Source organism: Suricata suricatta, chromosome 11, assembly GCF_006229205.1.
Source record: "Suricata suricatta isolate VVHF042 chromosome 11, meerkat_22Aug2017_6uvM2_HiC, whole genome shotgun sequence".
NCBI classification, from domain to species: Eukaryota; Metazoa; Chordata; class Mammalia; order Carnivora; family Herpestidae; genus Suricata; species Suricata suricatta.
The window spans coordinates 36,410,839-36,429,592 of record NC_043710.1 but is presented as its reverse complement, the minus strand read 5'-3'; the positions used below and the strand labels follow the sequence as shown (position 1 = coordinate 36,429,592).

Below are 18,754 nucleotides of genomic sequence, written 5' to 3'. Positions count from 1 at the left end.
ATATATATATGTATATTCATCTATTTCTTTTTAAATTGAAAAAACAATTTAATGGAGAAAGGAGCCCAGAGAAAGCAAATAGGCCCAGACAGAACCCATGAAAGCCGTAATGTGGACCTGCTTGGCCCCTTAGTGTATAAATCTTTCCTTTCCCTTAATGATTCTGTAATGAATTTAGGAAAAGCATCTGAGAATAACAGTAACTTGTGTGCCTCATGAAAGATTCCAAGGAAATCAAAGTGCTAAGATGAAAAATTTTAGCCCAGCAGAAAAATACAGTTTAAAATACACCCATCTTGGATCTCTTTGCTCTAAGCAACAGTGGTATTACCTCGTCGAGATAGAGTAGGTTCTCGGGTTATGGAGCAGGGATTTTTCATCCAGCATCACCCCTGCTTAGGGGCCTAGCTTATTAAAGAAAACAGTTTCAGTAAAACTTTCCATGACAGGAACTAAAACTTTTAATAGATAATTTTATCAGGTTGTTTATTATTTCATTATAGTATAAAATACACACAGTACTTGCTTTTTTGTGGCGTTATTTGGTTGTCTTTCAAATATTATTGATTGTCCCAAATTTTTTTAGGTAATTGCCTTAGTATCTTTAAAATGATGGTCAGAGTAACTGAAGATTAAAGACAGCCCAGCATTTAAATAACCCACAGTATTTTGGGGAGGCTGTGAAATATTGTCTGCTATTAGGCGAACTTTCTATACCATACAGTATAATTGTAGTAATTTTACTTTCTTTCCCCGATAGATATGGGCATATTTAACTGAATACATGTTTCACTATTACATTTCCCTTTTTCTCATGTTTTTCTTCATTATTTTTTTCTCTCTCCTTTCTCCCTAATTCAGTTCCACGAACACATGTTATTGTTATAGTATAAAGAACTCAGGGAAATTTACTTTGGAGTTTCTTTTATTCCTCTTTCCTTTACTCTTTATTGTTTTCTTCCTATATTTGTTCTTCTTTCCTTCTTGCTAGCTTCTCCCACCCTCCAGGTCTAAATATCACACACACACACACACACACACACACACACGCACACACACATTCACATCCATTTCTTTGTGTATCTGGTTTTTGGGAATCTTTTCTTTAATCTCAGGCAGGATTTGCTAACTTTCTGTTGATTGTTTCACAGTCTACCAAGCGATACAATTTGTTCCTGAAGCGACGTCTTTTGGTAAAAAGTGCTGAGTGCTGCTGCTTGTGCTTTGGATGGCTGCAGTAGTGGCCCCGGTGCTTTCCATTCCAGTGTGGACTGTTGATCTGGGGGGACTTTGTCACTGATTCCCAGTCTCCAGACAACTGAGATTTTAGAATGGTGATTCTTAATTGTTTTTGGATCTGATTAAAGCTCTAGATGCTCTTTCTAAAAAAATGTATATGTGTGTCTATCTATATACATATAATTTATATATATTATATATATTTGGTGTGTATACATATTTGTGTTATATATAATATATATAGTACATATAATATATTTTTATGTTTGCATGTAAACACACATATATTACATGCATATATACACACACACATACAGACAATTTACCTACAGTTTTAGAGTTTATGAACTCCCAATAGGAATCCTGAACTATGAACCTCAGAATAACTGCCTCATTAAAAGAAAATCCACCCGTTATACATTGGGATTTCTAAGAACAAATCAAATATAAACATAAACACACGGCAAAATGTTATCTTAATGTCATGCCTTGAACAAAACAAAAGAATGATGTCTTTTAATAGCCTTCAGTTATATGTAATAGTTATTAGGTTTTTCTCCCCTCCTTTGCTTCAACCAGTTTTTTGTTAACAGTTCTAAGACAGGTGCTTCATAGTGATCTACAAGGTTACCAATGATTTCTCTATCTGTTTAAAAATGTTTGTTTACTTTTGAGAGAGAGAGAGGGAGTGGGGGATAGGCAGAGAGAGAAGGGGACAGAATTTACCAAGTGGGCTCTGCGCTGACAGCAGAGAGCCTGATGTGGGGCTCAAACTCATGAACCATGAGATCATGACCTGAGCTGAAGCTGGATGCTTAACCGAATGAAGCTACCCAGGCAAACCAATTCTCCATATTTTTAAACATTTTACTCTTTATATCAGGGCACAACATAATGAGAAAAGTTTGGGTTTTCCTCAGTAGCATCTGGCTTTCAGAAGGGAAGTATATATACCCATTGTGACCGAACACTGAAAAAACGAACTATTCTTGGAGTTACTCTATTTACTCACTATAGTCAAATACTGTGTGAGTGATTTTTGCTGATTTCAATGTACACGACTTCCGTAATCAGAACTTCTCTTTGTGGACTTAGTTTAACTTGCCCAAACAATAAAACACTTATAAACATATATTGTTTTAAAAATAATCTCTACCTGGGGCACCTGGATGCCTCAGTTGATGGAGCAAGCAACCCTTGATCTCTGGGCTGTGAGCCTACTTAAAAAAGAAAAAAATCTCTACCATGCAAATTTTGGATGTCACAAATTTTGCTTTGAGAGCAAAAGGATGAATTTTTTTCCTCTAATTTTTTGCTTTGATTATATTTAGTCCAGTTGGCTTCCATGAGTTTTGGTGAATTTCATAAAATATGCTAATATTATGATGATTTACAGGAGCTCAAAGGAAGTTTTTTTTGTTTTGTTTCCTTTTCTTTTTGTAGTGAGTTGTAAATCAAAGGGTAACAAGATAACAGTTTGAGTTTTCTTAGGTTCTTTTACTTTCTTTTAGGCAAAAGGAGATGCTTACATACCTTTTGGTTAAGTGCAGAGAACTCAGACATAATATTTGAATTATTATTTTTGATATTTACTCTCTAGACACCCTGAATGTGTTTCTTTTTTTTTTGTTCATTTACCCACTCCTTTCTTTCTGTGCATTAGGAGCTACCTCTTTCTGAGATGTATCAGCTATGCCTTCACATAGATAAAAATACCGTTCTTTTTTTCATAGAACACAGGTCAAACGTGAGATGTTTGTCTTATTATACGTGACTCTTCTGTATCCATTCTTTTTTAGGGGAGGCCTCCCTGGCTTGAGTTGGGTGAAAAACAGTGTAGAGTTCCATAACAGAAACTCATAAACTAACACACATACCAGTTATGAAAACTAAAAACATCCAGTTCTCCATTCACGGGTTAGCTAAAGCAATTGGAGAATTGCCAGTGCTAAATTATAACTACATCACAGGGTTAGAGAGATCGCTAACATCCATTGTCTGTCTGCGTCCGTCTAAGTTAGATATATATATGGGCTATTCCAAACATTACGTGTTATACATTACATATAAACTCTGAGGAAGGCCACATCAGTCAAACATGAAATCTTGTCTTTTAAAGCTCTCTAGTGTTTTTGTGGTTTTAAAAGGCAAGGCATTAATGAACTATAAAACAAGTGGATGCTGAATTTGTCAGTTTGACTATTCCACTGAGAGAACTGATAAGATGGATTTTAAACAAAGATGGCCTCTGGCTCCCGTAGGGATCAGAATTGAAAGGAGATCTGCATGAGCATTTACATGCAATAAACCCAGCTGGCAAGCTACTCGATTTCTAATTTTTAACTGCACTTTGAGTTTAACCCTTCAGAGGTTGAATTAGAAAGTAGCAATTTTATGAAAACAGAGAAGCATTAGTCACAAGTTAATTTTCTTAGAATGAGATTCATTAATCAGTCTATAATGAATTACACCCCAAAAGTTGTGTGTGAGCATGAATTATTTGTCAGACTCATTGGCCTGTCATTTAACAAAGATAACGAATCTCTAAATGTGCGTTTTGGGATTGATGTATCCATGTGTTCATTTGATATTTCGGTACAATCGTACCATTTTTGTTGTGTGTGCATGTAGTTAATGCTTACCTTCATCTTGAGTCTATATATATCTTCTCTATGGAAGTTCATTTTCTCACACAAGCATAATCTTCTGTTGATGAAAACTCTGGCTGTTTGTCTTGAGCCTGTCAAATCAGGACTGAAACAAATTAGAACAAATGTTGTTGAATTTGTTTCATGTTTTTGCCATTTAAAAATTTAACTGTAAAGTTGTGTCATTCCTGTCTCCTGCAGTTTAAAAAAGACAAACAAAGCAAAGATTCTATCTTCTTCCGAGATGGGATTAGGCAAATTGATTTTGTGCTTTCCTACGTTGATGACTTAAAGAAAGAAGCAGACCCCAAGGCGGTAAGTACTTAGGGTGGAGGAACTGGGAATCCTTAAAACACTTGTAGTTCATCAGGGTTGTTCCCACTGAATTAAGTTGTAGAAGTCAGAGGGCTCTGAAGTGTTACTGAAAACTAAGACTTGGGGATAAGATTAGAAAACAGGCCTAAAAATAAATTGAATGTGTAAAGTCAATTTGATTTTTTTTTGACATTTTGAACACTACCTTCTTTTTCTTCTTCTAAATGATTCATATATTGTTTACGTAGCTTCAAAATATTAAACGTGACCTCCAAAATCTGAGGTATGTGTCTGAATATAATATTTATTTTCACTTTGAAAATGTATGGCTAATCCAGGCCATCTGAAATGTCCTTCACGTTATGCTCTATTCCTTATCCTGTTTTCATTATAACGCATCACTTTCTGAGCTTATATATTCGTTGTTTAACTTGTTTGCTGTGTCCAACATCCTAAATTAAGTTCATGAGACCAAGGACTTTGTCCTGTTCACTGCTCTATACCCGAATGCCTAAAGCGGTGGTTGCAGCATTGTGGATACTCAAGAAATAATTATATTTGACATAATGAATTAATATATTAACCCATATGTGTAAGCATGTACACACACATTTACTAACATACTTATGCAGGAAATAAATGTCATATAAACTAAAAAACAAGAGATATTATCCCCATAAGACCCTGTCCCTTTCTTCCACACTTTCCCTGGAAACCCTTCCATCAAACTCCTGAAATTCACCCATTGACATCCTTTTCCTTCTCTCTGAATGTCTGCCTATAACTGGGCTCTTCGTTGAGTTCATTGCCTTCTCCAGGTGTCCTCTCAAGTGATGGTTGGTGTTTCCTCGTAGGGCCTTTTTTTGAAGATGGGCAAATGCCTGCTCTGCCCTCCTTGTATCTCACTGTTGATTACAGACTCTTCTCCCTTCCTCATCCCTAAAATTCCTGAGCATTTACTATCATCAGATTAATCATTGCTTGCTTTACTGCTGTCATTAATGTTTCCAAGGGTTTTCCCTTTCATTTCTCAACAGTTTGAGCTCCTGGTTCACTATGATTCTCTTCATCAGTACTCTTTAAATTATTGATTATTGCAATTCATATATCGATGACTATTTTATTAAAACTTTTTTTTAAACTTTATTTTTGAGAGAGACAGAGACAGAGAGCGTGAGTGTGCTGGAGCAGGGGAGGGGCAGAGAGAGAGGGAGACAAACATTTTTAAGGAGGCTCTAAGTTCTGAGCTGTCAGCACAGAGTCTGATGTGGAGCTCGAACTCACGAAAGTGAGTTCATGACCTGAGCCGAAGTCAGATGCTTAACCGACTGAGCTACCCCCAATGACTGTTTTAGTATCCTAGCCTCTCCCTTTCTTTTTTTTTTAAATGTTTTTATTTTTTATTTTTGATACAGAGAGAGACACAGCATGAGAGGGGGAGGGGCAGAGAGAGAAGGAGACACAGAACCGGAAGCAGGCTCCAGGCTCTGAGCTAGCTGTCAGCACAGAGCCTGACGCGGGGCTTGAACCCACGAATGTGAGATCTGACCTGAGCCGAAGTCGGAGGCTTAGCCACCCAGGAGCCCTGCCTCTCTCTTTCTTGAACTCCCCTTTCCATTTATCTAGTCTCTAGCTCAGCCATTTACTTCCCTGGAACTTGTCATTACTGATAACTACAACTCTTTATAATTTCACCCCAGGCATCTAACTATCTTACCAGCCCCTCAAATATTTCTGACTAATGCCTTTCCTTTAAGCAGAACCAGATAAGATACAATTACCTTAACCCCTTTTCACAGCTGATCCTTATTCTCTGTTTCCTATGCTGATCCAGCTTGAATCTAATGGTCAACAAATGTAATCACTTGATTACATATGCCTTCAAATCTTTGCCCTTTTCTCAAGTGTGCTTCCTTAGCAAAACAGCAATTGTAGTTAAATCCAGCTTCCTACCTGTTGTGTACCAGACCAGGCAGAGAGAAAGACTCGGAATTCATTTGGAGATGTTACCTCACGTTTGTGCCCATGGACTTTAGCGGGACCCCGAAGTCTGCCTGGCAGTCATGCTTTGCTTCCTTATTTTATTTAGCTCCCCTTCTCCTGGACAACTGTTTCGTAACTCTGCTCAAGCTTACCAATACCTCCTTCCCATCTTCAATCTTAGCTGATCATATGTTTCTATTTCATTGAGAAAACTGAACCAAGTAGAAGAGAAATTCTAAATTTCCATCATTACTTCCATCCATCCACATGCATCTTCACCTGGATAACCTACTTCTCTCCTGTTACCATAGACAAATTATCCTTCTATCCAAAGCCAACACCTTACATTTGTGTCCTGGAACCCGTTTCCTCTTGCCTAATCTTCTGGAGTCACAAAGACCACCCCCGAGTTTGGTGATTCATTAGAAGGACTCACAGAACATAGCAGATAGTCATACTCAGTGGCTATGCAGTGAAATAGTTCAAAGCAAAATCAGCAAAGGGAAAAAGATGCACGGGGCCAGGTCCAGAGGTAACCAGGAGCAAGCTTTCAAGAATTCTTTCCCAGTGAAGTCTCATAGTAACAATGTTCACCATCAAATGTAAAGTGAGCTCATTAAAGACTCACTGCCCTAGGATTTTACTGGGGACTGGTCACCTTGTGATCTTCTGCCTAGATGTACCAACACTTCATAGTTCCAGAAAGAAAGCAGATGTTCAGTAAAACATAAATTGTTTGTACAAATAGTTGTAGGTAAAGTGAGCCATTCTTATCAGTTCTGGGAATAATTGGAACCCTCCTGAAAACCAAGTTTTCAGACACCAGAGCCAACCTTGCAGACAGGCCTTTTAAGGGTAGTAGTTTCAAGCCTGTTATGTTAATTCTTTTCTGTGTATCTACTTAGGGTTATTGCTCTTACAATTCTTTCCTGTTCTAAATTATATTTTGTGCTGTTCTTTGCCGGACCATTTCCTTTAATAACAAATATGCTGTTAATGTCTCCAGATTGAAAAAAAAAGAAAAGCCAAGAACAAAAAACTTCACTTGATCTCAGTTTCCCTGCCAGCTACTATTTTCTTCTCAAAATCTTTTCTGCCCCATTTTCTCTGAAGTCTACTCCTGTCAGGCCATTGCCTCAACCATTCAGTTCATCTTCCTATGAATAAACCCAGCGATCAAGTCTCAGCCCTTTCTCTGACCGATTAGCAGCGTGTGCCACAGTTTCTCATTCCTTCTCATAGGTCTGTTCTTCATTCGGTTTCCAGAACTCCATGTCCTTTTAGTTGTTTCTCTTATTTAGTTGCTACTTCTCAGTCTTTCCCTCTCCTTGACCCTTCATTATTGTAGTGCCTTGGGGTTCAGACTTTAATCCTCTTGCTTTCGCGGCCAGAATGCATTTCTTTGATGACATATCCTGTCAGCTGTGAAACCACATCTGTTCTAACTCCAAAGTTCACTCTAGTCCATTCTTCTTTCCCATATGACTCTTTTGCATCTTTGCCTGGAAGTCTCATAGGCATCTCTCATTTGGTAGGTCCAAACTGAGCTCCTGAACATCCCCCTCCCATCCCTGCTAAAATCCTGATCATTCTACAAGTCTTCCCATCTACAGTTATTTCTGCTACATTTCAGTAGTTGCAAAGGATATAATTTACAATTTATTGATAATGGTCCAGTTAAACCACTTTTTAGAATGTATCCTTAGAATGTAAATATCATGCAAATTTGACACCCACTATCATTCATTTTTTGACAAATGAATTATATGAAGAAATCCTTCTTCCACACTTGAAATTTTACATCGTTTATTTATCTTCACCTAAAATTTCCATTTTACTTTTCCCACTTAAATTTTTCCTGAAGTAAATATTTCACCTTTGGTAGTCTTTTATTTGTTCAACTGTGAGTTTGCTGCAACAAATATATGCATCCACATTGAAATGTTTTTATTTCCCTTGCCCAGAACAACCTAAGCCTTAAACTTTTGCTTTGTTTTGAGTTTTTTAAACAATTGTACAAGAACATAATTGATAAAGCATCATGAATATGTTACAACATTTGATAAGCAGTATAAAACTAACAAAAAAAATAAACTCTTCATAAATTCATCAGTTAATGAGATGAACAGAGGTGCTTTAACAAAATTTTCTTCTCGGGGTGCCTGAGTGGCTCAGTCGGTTAAGTGTCGGACTCCATTCAGCTCAGGTTATAATTGTGTGGTTGGTGGGTTCGAGCCCTGCTATGGGCTGTGTGCTGATAGCTCAGAGCCTGGAACCTGCTTCGGAAGCTCTGTCTCCCTCTCTGTCCCTTCTCTACTCACTGTCTCTCTTTCTCTATCTCTCTCTTTCTCTTTCTCCCTGTTTCTCTCCCAAAAATAAAAAATAAACTTAAAAAAATATTTTCTTTTCTCTTTCCCCCTCCTCCACTCTCTGTGTCTCTCAAAATAATATTTATTTTTGTGAGTGGGGGAGGGGCAGAGAGAGAGGGGGACACAGAATCGAAAGCAGGCTTCAGGCTCCAAGCTGTCAGCACAAAAACTGACACGGGGCTCAAACTCACAAACCATTAGATCATGACCTGAGCTGAAGTCAGGGGTTAAATTGACTCAGCCACCCAGACTCCCCAAAAATATTTTCTTTATTTATAGCGGGATGAGAGTTTTTCCTGGAAGGAGATGGTTCAGGTTCAACTATACCCCTGTCTTGTTTTTTTATGGCAGTGTAAATTAAGCTTGTTCAGATAAATAAGTAGATTGGAATAGAAAGATTATTGTTTAAGGAATGTTAACCTTTTTTTGAATTATATCTTCAAATTATAGTGATGTATCATAAAAGTAGTGTTTGATGGACTATCAGCTACTAATCCATTAGCTCTTCAGTTTTGTTGAACTGAGAGAATTGGCAGCCATGTTACTTGGAAAAGCGTTTGTTACTATAATGAAAAGAGTTGTTTACTTTCTCAATTCTGACAACAGCATTTTGAATGTGCCATTCCTTTTTTTTTTTTTTTTTTTTTGTCCTTTCCTGTCCCCTTTTTTGGTTTTCTGGAAGTTTGCAGTCTGCCTCCCTCTGGTAACATGAAAGAAGAGCGATTATGAAGGGATAATTGAAAGGAAAATCTGCACACTGTCATAGGCCATGCTCACATGGGGCAAACTATCTTTTATTCTTTGTAAGCTTTGAAGACATATCAAGGTAGATGTATCCATTTGAACATAGGCATTCTATAATAACATAATAAAGCCTTTTAGAATTTCATTTACTATAAAATTCTTCAGATTTAGGTTATAATTAAAGCCAAAAAATTTCAACAATCAATGCATTGCCTTTGAAGCTCACAAATTATGATTGTTTTAATAACTTAATTTATTTTTTTTCTAAATGAAGCTATTCTGTTCTTCAAGATTAGAAAATTATAATGAGGAGCACCTGGGTGGCTTAGTCTGTTGAGTGTCCTACTCTTGATTTTGGCGCAGGTCATGATCTCAATAGTTGTGAGATCAAGCCCTGTGTCGGGCTCTGCACTGAGCATGGGGCCTGATTTGGATTCTCTCTCACTCTCCCTCTCCCTCTCTCTCTCTCTCTCTCTCTCTCTCTCTCTCTCTCTCTCTCTTCCTCTGCCCCTCTCCCCTGCTCATACACACTCACTCTCTTCTCTCTCTCAATAAATAAAATATAAAATAAAAGGTCATAATGAAATTTTGGCTTAAATTTGAATTAAATATATCCTTTCTTTTTTAAGAGTATTGGTGTGTTTCTAATACTGCGTCTTCCCAAACAAGGGCATGACATGTCTTTCTGTTTATCAAGTGTTTAAAAATGTTATTTAGTAAATTTTGTGCATACTTTCAGATAGCAATCCTGCACATTTCCTGGAAATTATTCTTAGATATTTTGGATTTTTATAGTTATATTGTGAATTTTAGTACAGATGAAAAGCAGGACATGCTGCTAAGATGGGGGTAATGGATAAAGGATTTTTATATACAACCATGGGAGGGGCAGAGGACCCCCTGGAATAACAAATCTGTTTATCACTGGACAAATAAAAGTGTTTTACATAATTCTTCTGATTTTTTTTCCATAGGAAAGGAGAAAAGAATTTGAACAAAATCTCAGAAAAACGGGTCTTGAGTTGGAAATTGAAGACAAAAGGGTAAGTGTAGCTGTTAATTTGTACCAGAGTTTTGGTGTTTTAAGCAACTGTTTTCTTCTGCTATGGCCTTTGACTAGATAGACTTTGTGTTTGGAAGCAATACAATGTTTTTTTTTTTTTTTGTATTGCTAAAAATACACAAAAATAAAATAGTTATGCAGTTGATAGGGCATTTGGTCTTCTTGGTATAGAAGTAGGGCCGGGCTCTGAATATAATACGATGAGCAGAACACTGTAAAATTAGACAAACATAATTCTATTCAGGATACAAAGAAAGTAAAGATGTTGTTCTTGTTTCATGTCTCTCATGTTGAAGGCTGTCTGTAATCTGGCACTCTAACTAGTTAACATGGCGATTTCTGCACAACCCACTACTTAAGCCAAGACAACTTTCTTTGCTCATGAATATGGCAAATTCTTTTATTTATTTATTTTTAATCTATTCCCATCTACTGGTTTTCTAAAATTACCTTCAAAAAAAATTTTTTTTGGGCGCCTGGGTGGCTCAGTTGGTTGAGCAGCCGACTTTGGCTCAGGTCATGATCTCATGGTTCAGGCTCTGTGCTGACAGCTAGCTCAGAGCCTGGAGTCTGCTTCAGATTCTCTGTCTCCCTCTCTCTCTGACCCTCCCCTGCTTACGCTTTCTCTGTCTCTCAAAAATAAATAAAAAACATTTAAAAAATTTTTTTAAATTTAAAAATTTTTAAGTGCATTTATTTATTTTTTGAGAGAGAGAGAGAGAGTGAGAGAGCACAAGTGGGAGAGAGGCAGAGAGAGTGGGAGAGAAAGTATCCAAAGCAAGCTCCATACCGTCAGCACAGAGCCCAATGTAGGGCTCCAACTCACAAACTGTGAGATCATGACCTGAGGTGAAACCAAGAGTCAGATGCTTAACTGACTGCGCGTCCCAGGTGCCCCTTCTTCAAAATGGTTTTAAAGGCCTATTTCATATCCCACTCTGCCCACAAAACTCCAGTACTCTCTAGTTCTTATTCATTCCTGTTTTTACTGAACTAATTAAAAAATTGTATTACACTAAACAATCTATAACTTAGTCATTTTACCTTTGTAACGAAGCCTATTACCTACAGTTCTTCCTCTAGATGTAGGCTATACATAGCTGGGTGAGAAGAGTAAGTACATCTTCCGCTTTATATGTATCCCTCGTGTATCCTAAGCATAATTCTGAGCTCATGGCTAGTTCTATTAACTGAAGAGATTGCCCAGAATCACATACGTTTCTGTGGATTTGGGGCTAGTGTACAGTGACTCTGAAATTTATTTTTGAAATGTTTGTTCCTTGTCTCTGTCACACACACACACACACACACACACACACACACACACACCATGTATACATATGCATACACATATATCTAAGTGTAATAATACAGATACATGTTTTGAGCATTTGTTCCTCTAAGAATTTTGCTGAAAAGTTTCAATAAATTAAATGCTGAGACAGCTGTCTTTACTCAGTTCAGTAACAAGTAAATCAGGATGCTTCCTGTTATTTTGCCCTCTTTTTCTACAGAATTCTGAAGATGGAAAGACCTATTTTGTCAAGATCCATGCCCCTTGGGAGGTACTAGTTACTTACGCTGAAGTGTTGGGAATCAAAATGCCTATTAAGGAGAGCGATATTCCTCTACCCGAGAATATCCCATTCAGCTGTATGCTTGAGCCGCTGAAGCTCCCAAGGAATGTGAAGCACCCTCATCCTGAGTATTTCACTGCCCAGTTCACCAGACATCGGCAGGAACTCTTCCTCATTGAAGACAAGTCAAGCTTCTTTCCGTCCTCATCAAGAAACAGAATTGTAGGTAGAGAAGACCTATGGGAACATCCCTTCGAGTGAGGCATGTGTATCTGCATGGGCTTGGACACGGGTGCTTGTGCGGTGCTTTGTCTGCACCGGGTTCGTGCATACATTTTGATAAGTACTGGGTGGTATTGAGCAGGTTTGAAAGTCCAGCTGGACTACTTATACCTGTTCACCTACCGACTTCTCAAACTGCTGTTTACACATGAAAGGGTGATGGAGTGGACACAGTCAAGACAGAGACTTTGTGCGATATCGGGAAAGCTCTTACTCTAGAGCTGGGGCTTCAGTTTTATTGGTTCTTTGTAAAATGGTTTTATAATCTAAGAATGGTTTTATAAATTCAGTGCGTAGCAGGAGGAATATTGGTCATTCCAAATGGAAATGGCATTTTAAAATTTCTTTATATATAGATCGCATTTGAGACACCTCAGAACTTTTTCTTTTCATTTTAAAACCATTTTCAGTCATGGATAATAGTATTTCCTCCCCATTTGCAGTCAATAGGACCTTTAAATTTCCCATGAAAAGTCTCTCTGTAAAGAATCATGCTTTCTGTGCCCCTGTTCCTTCATGTTAAGATAGGAATAAAGTCTAGCTCATAGGTTACCCTGAAAATTAAATGAGTTACGGTATGAAAGGGCTTTGATACTTGGAATATATTAGGTGCTCAGTAAGTGTTAGGTGTTATTATTGAACTAACTTTAGAGAGAAAAAAGTAAGGTTCCTTGTTGCTCTGACCTCCTCCCTGTTGCCTATTAATGCAATCACCAGGGTCCTAATGATCACTTACTGCCTTTCCAGACTTGAGACTTTTATTTCTTTTAGGGTCAGCACTCTTCAGTGTCTAAGGATTTTGAAACCATCGTTTTTTTCTAGTTTCTCAATTTTTTTTTAAATTCACAGACAGGAATATTAAATACAATGTTAGAATTTACATATAAAAATATGAACCTACAAACTAAAAATTTTCTCCCTTTTCTTACCAGGAATAACCCCCCCACCCCCACTCTCACAACTTCACATGTAAGGGGCAATCTCTAGAAAGGGAGTCAAGAGCATATGACATGGAATCAGAAGACCTGGTTTCAAGTCATAACTCTGCTGCTTTCTAAATAAAACACCCTCTCTTAAAACAGAGATAATGATGGTCAACAGTGGCATTACTCTCAAACCAAATAAATGAAAGAATGTGTGTGAAGCACTCGGCAAACTGTAAAGTGCTTTAGATAGACTTGTTCCATTAAAAAGTAGCTGGAAAAAAAAAGGACATGAACTGAAACAAATTAGGAACTTGATCAGGTCTGGAAATATTAGTATCCATTTATTTTTACTGCTTCTGTGTAAAGAGTGCCAATACCTTAGATTAATTCAACATCAAAACAATACTTTTCCTTCTTTCATAAGAGCAGAACTATTTTTGGTCTGTTGAGGAAGTTATTTGGGAGATTAATGTAGAAAAATCCCTTCTTTACTATCCTCATCCAGGACACTCTAGTTCGTGTATGTACAATTTGAGGTTTTACAAGAGCACCTTGTGTTGGTATTGAATTTCATGCTTCTCAAAGCATCTTTAAACATCATGACATCTGAGCCTTGTGATACATATTTTATGACATCTGAGCCTCATGATATATATTTTATAACATATATATATATATGTTGCCAATTCTGATGGCTATTGAGTTCCAACTTTTCTGATTCACAAACAATTTTGTAATTTACAGCCTGGTATTTACGTATTTCAGCATATATGTCAATTTTTCTGCAAAATTGATACCTCACCTAAAATTTCTGAATCTAAGGGTACACACATTTAAAATTTTATATTACATGGGGCACCTGGGTGGCTCAGTCAATTCAGTATCTTACTCTTGATTTCAGCTCAAGTCACCATTTTATGGTATGTGGGATCAAAGCCCACATTAGGCTTTGTGGTAACAGCAAGGAGCCTGCTTGGGATTCTCTCCCTCCCTCTCTCTGTTCCTCCTCTGCTTTCTCTCTCTCTCAAAATAAATAGATAAACATTAAAAATATTTACTACACTATCACTCTTGAAAAAAAGATGTACTAATTTAGGGTCCTACTAACCATAAATGGAGTGCTTAGTGCTCCACAGAATTCTTGACACTAGTATTTACCACGCTTTCTTTTTCTCTCTTTTGTAATTGTAGCATAACATGAATAGAGATAGGCCTACAAGTCATAAGTGTACAGCGCACTGAATCAGCACAAAACAAACACGGCCATGTAACCACCACCCAGATCAAGGAGCAGACTTTACTAGCCCTGCCTTGCCCACAAGAGACCCGACTGCCTCCTCCCAATCACTATTCCATGGTCCTCAGCAGAAGTGGGCTTAACTTCCAAAAGCAGATATTAGACTTAAAAAATTTTTTTTAATATTTCTTTTAATTTAAAATGTTTTAACATTTTATTTATTTTTGAGAGAGGGACAGAGTGTGAGCAGGGGATGGTCAGAGAGAGAGGAAGACACAGAATCAGAAGCAGGCTCCAGGCTCTGAGCTGTCAGCACAGAGCCCAACGTGGGGCTTGAACCCATGAACTGTGAGATCATGACCTGAGCTGAAGTTGGCTGCTTAACCAACTGAGCCACCCAGGCGCCCCTATACATTTTAAATTTTATAAAAATGGAATCATGCAGTATATATTCTTTTGAGTCTGGCTTCTTTGGCTCAACATTTATTTGGGTGACTAACTTAGCTCTTGTATGAATTTTTGGTACATTTATTTTCATTACTTGGTTTTGAAATTTATTTGTGTATGTGTCATGATGGTTGTTTTGTTTTATGTGTGTGTGTGTGTGTGTGTGAGAGAGAGAGAGAGAGCGAGCATATGAGTGAGAGAGAGAGGCAGAGGGAGAGAGAATCTTAAGTAGGCTTCACACTCAGCACAGACCCCAATGCCAATGCTGTGTTCAATATCATGTCGCTGAGATCATGACCTGAGCTGTCATCAAGAGTCGATGTTCAACCAGCTGAGCCACCCAGGTGCCTCTGTCATTACGGTTTTAATTTGCATTTCTCTGATATAAATGGGATAGAATCTCCTTGTATATGTGTATTACTTATTTAGATAGGCATTTCTGTGATGTCCCTGCTAAAGTCTTATCTAGTTTTCAATTAGGTCTTTTCTTTTCTTGTGATTGGTAGGAATTATTTATATATTCCTTATATGAGCCCTTTGTTCATTCTATATGTCTACTGATCTTTTCCTGCTTTTTGGTTCCTTTTCCTTTTAATGGTTTCTTTTGCTCAACAGATGTTTTTCATTTTAATGTAGTCCAATTTCTCAAGCCTTTACTTTATGAATCATGCTCTTAATCTTTACCACCAAGACCATGAAGTTAATTTCCTACATTATTTTTTTTGCAGTTGTATTATTTTACTTTCCACTTTGAGGTCTAAAGTCCACCTAGGATTAATTTTTGTGTATGGTGTAATTTTCCCACCATACGTGTGGCCAGTTTGCAGCAATTATTGAAGACATTCAACTTTTCATACCATTTTTCAGTTCCACCTTTGTCATAACTCATGTATCTGTGTATTCATAGGTCTACTTCTAAGCCCTGTTCTGCACCTTTGATCTTTTTGTCTATTCTTGTATTGATACTGGCAATGTTGAACTTTACTTGTTTACAAGTTTATTTCTAGTCCTGGGAAACAGGGACCGTTAAAGAAATCCTCCGCTCCTCTCTGGAACTCTGTAAAGGATCGCCCTTGACCTTCACCATGTGACTTAAAGAATATTCATAGATGACCACCATTCCCACCTCCCAATGTGACTTGATACCACCATTTGCCACATAGTTAATCGTAAATTCTCCTGGTCATTGGAATGTCCATTTATGTTAGTTGTCTTTATACTGAGAAAAAAAATTAAGCTTCTCATATCTATATGCCAAACAAGTAGTTATAAGTTGGAGCCAGTTGCCTGGGCTACAATGCCATAGAGACAGGAAAGTAGTGATTCTGTCTTTCTTGATGTTTACATTCCAAAGAGATGGCTTCTAGAAAACTTCAGGAAACACTCCTGCATTGTAAAACTGTCAAGATGCTTATCTAGCTTTTTTACAGATTTACATAAATCTCAAAGGGATAGAGGAAGAATTTAGAAGTTCTCTAAAGGAAAGACTCTAAGTAAAGAGAGATGGAGGAAGTCCTTTTCCCTTTTGGTGCCAGGAAAATTTCAGTTCTTTTAGATTTATACTTAGCCTTATAATTTCTCCCTTTTGTTATTAGTTTTGGTAATAAGAGTCAGACATAGCCCCTCCACATTCCTACTCTTCATCTGATAAATGGCAAGCTGAACTGTTTATCCCCACTGACTCATCAAAGCAAAGTATTTGTTAGCTTGAATTGACCAAATTTTAATTAAATTTTTCTCCCACAGGACCCTAAACTTTGATGTCCCCTTACCCCAAGCTAACACTGGCAGGCATAACAGCCCTTCCTTAACACAAAGAAAGACACTCTGTGAACCTGGCTTGCTCTCCTGAATGAATGAATGAATGAATGAATGAAAAGTCCCTTTCTGCTTGACTTTTCAGATGTTCGCAGATCTCCCTCTTGCAATAGTCTTCCTCCCCCTCTTTTTTTTTTTTTAGTGTTTATTTATTTCAAGAGAGAGTGTGCAGGCATGTGACTGGGAGGTGGGGAGAGGGGTAGAGAGAGTGGAAGAAGAGAGAACCTCAAGCAGGCTCAGGGCTGTCAGCACAGAGCCCAACCAGGGAGCTGAACCCAGGAACCTTGAGATTATGACCTGAGCTGAAATCAAGAGTTGGACGATTAACCAAATGAGCCACTTAGGCACCCCCTTCCCCTTTTGTAATAATCTTATCATGTAAAGTCTTTCCTAAGTTCAGATTTGTTTTCACTTGACAATAACATGCTGCAGTTGGTTTTTTTGTTTGTTTGTTTGTTTGTTTGTTTTTTTACCATAGCTTCATAATAAGTCAGTATTGGTAGAGTAAAATTTTTGACTTTCTTACACTCCAAGGATAGAGTTCTAATTTTTATGACTCTTTCGTAAAGCAATAATCCAAAGTATGTAAAATAATTAATATTTTCACATTCTTTGTAAAAATTAAAACTGGTTTCATAAATTATGATTTACTTACCAAGATAGAATATTAAGAAGTACTGAAATGAATAACCAGATTAGATAATAATGATTCAAGAACAGCCACCATTTCAATCAATAATTCCTTAGATTATGAAATATAAAAAAAAGGGGATGGAAGGGAAATATATCCAAAACAGTGCTAAAAGACCAAATTCAGCAACCAGAAAAGGAGAAATTCTTAAAAAATTTTTTTAACGTTTTTATTTATTTTTGAGAGAGAGAGAGAGACACAGAGTGTGAGCAGGGGACAGTCAGAGAGAGAGGGAGACACAGAATCAGAAGCGGGCTCCAGGCTCTGAGCTGTCAGCACAGAGCCCTATATGGGGCTCGAACCCACGAACTGCAAGATCATGACCTGAGCCGCAGTTGGTCGGTTAACTGACTGAGCTACCCAGGCGCTCCAGAAAAGGAGAAATTCTCCAAAGCTGCTGAAAGACAAAAAAGCAGACAAGATTGAATTGGCAGAAATACGAGAGCAGAGGACGCCAAAGCCTAAATTATATGGAGGAGAAAGCTAATACAAAGGTAGAAATGTTTGCAAAGTAGTGAAGAGATATGATAATCTTGAGTTAATAAATTCAGATATCAGTAAAAGACCCTGTATAAATCCTCAGAGTAATTGAAGTAATCAGCACAGCCAGGTCTATCCCATATTTCTCCAACCGAACTGTTAGTAGTGATATTATTCTCCAACTTGAAACCCTGGTTATAGTAGGAATTTTGGCACAAGGCACTCCCAGAGGAGCTTGGGACAGGAGAAGCAAAATAGATCATGAACCATTCTCCTCGCCCCCACCCCAAGAGAATAGGAAGCTCTCACACCCAGGAGCTAAACTACCTGCAAACCACACACAACCCCATCCTCTCCACCTTCCTTCAAACAACAAAGGGAAGGTTCCTTCTGCAATCCAAGCCTGTTTCTGCATTCAGACAAAGTTGGACATTGTTAATTTGTGATGGAAACAAAATGTGGAACACACGAAGTTCAGTAAGGTGTTACCTAATGCTTACCTCACATTACCTCATAGGTTTATTATATTCTCTCACGGTGTCCTTTTGGCATAGAAGAAGGGAAGAAAAAGTTTGGGATTGAAAGACTGCTAACTTCGAATACCTATTCATCTGCCTATCCACTCCACGATGTAAGTATGAGCTTGGTTTGGAAACACTGAGCCCAGTTTTCCCCACATTTAGAGGTTGCCTTGTTGGTAGAGAGAATCTTCCCTTTGCTTCCTCTTTCAAACAGGTTGCTTAATTCTTCCTCATGTTGGGAAAATCCCCCAAAGACTCCCTAGTTCTAAGCTGAGAATTTGAACAGCTATGCTGAAGCAGGTAGTCAAGATGCCTTTACATTGAGGTTTTAATGGAAATTTATTTTTTAAAAAATTACATTTGTGTGTGAATTTTATTTAGAACTCATTTTGGAAATAGCAGTTTTTTAAAAAG

At 37.7% G+C, this 18,754-nt stretch overlaps 1 protein-coding gene across 1 annotated transcript in view; it reads left to right on the top strand.

Moving 5' to 3' along the window:
- ANO5 (anoctamin 5) overlaps positions 1-18,754 on the top strand; it is a 101,561-nt gene that overhangs the window by 33,746 nt on the left and 49,061 nt on the right. Inside the window, exons 4-8 of the mRNA XM_029915295.1 lie at positions 1,152-1,193; positions 4,089-4,202; positions 10,273-10,341; positions 11,876-12,160; positions 18,337-18,450. Of these exons, the coding sequence (XP_029771155.1) occupies positions 1,152-1,193; positions 4,089-4,202; positions 10,273-10,341; positions 11,876-12,160; positions 18,337-18,450 (624 nt within the window). The remainder of the gene's footprint in view (positions 1-1,151; positions 1,194-4,088; positions 4,203-10,272; positions 10,342-11,875; positions 12,161-18,336; positions 18,451-18,754) is intronic.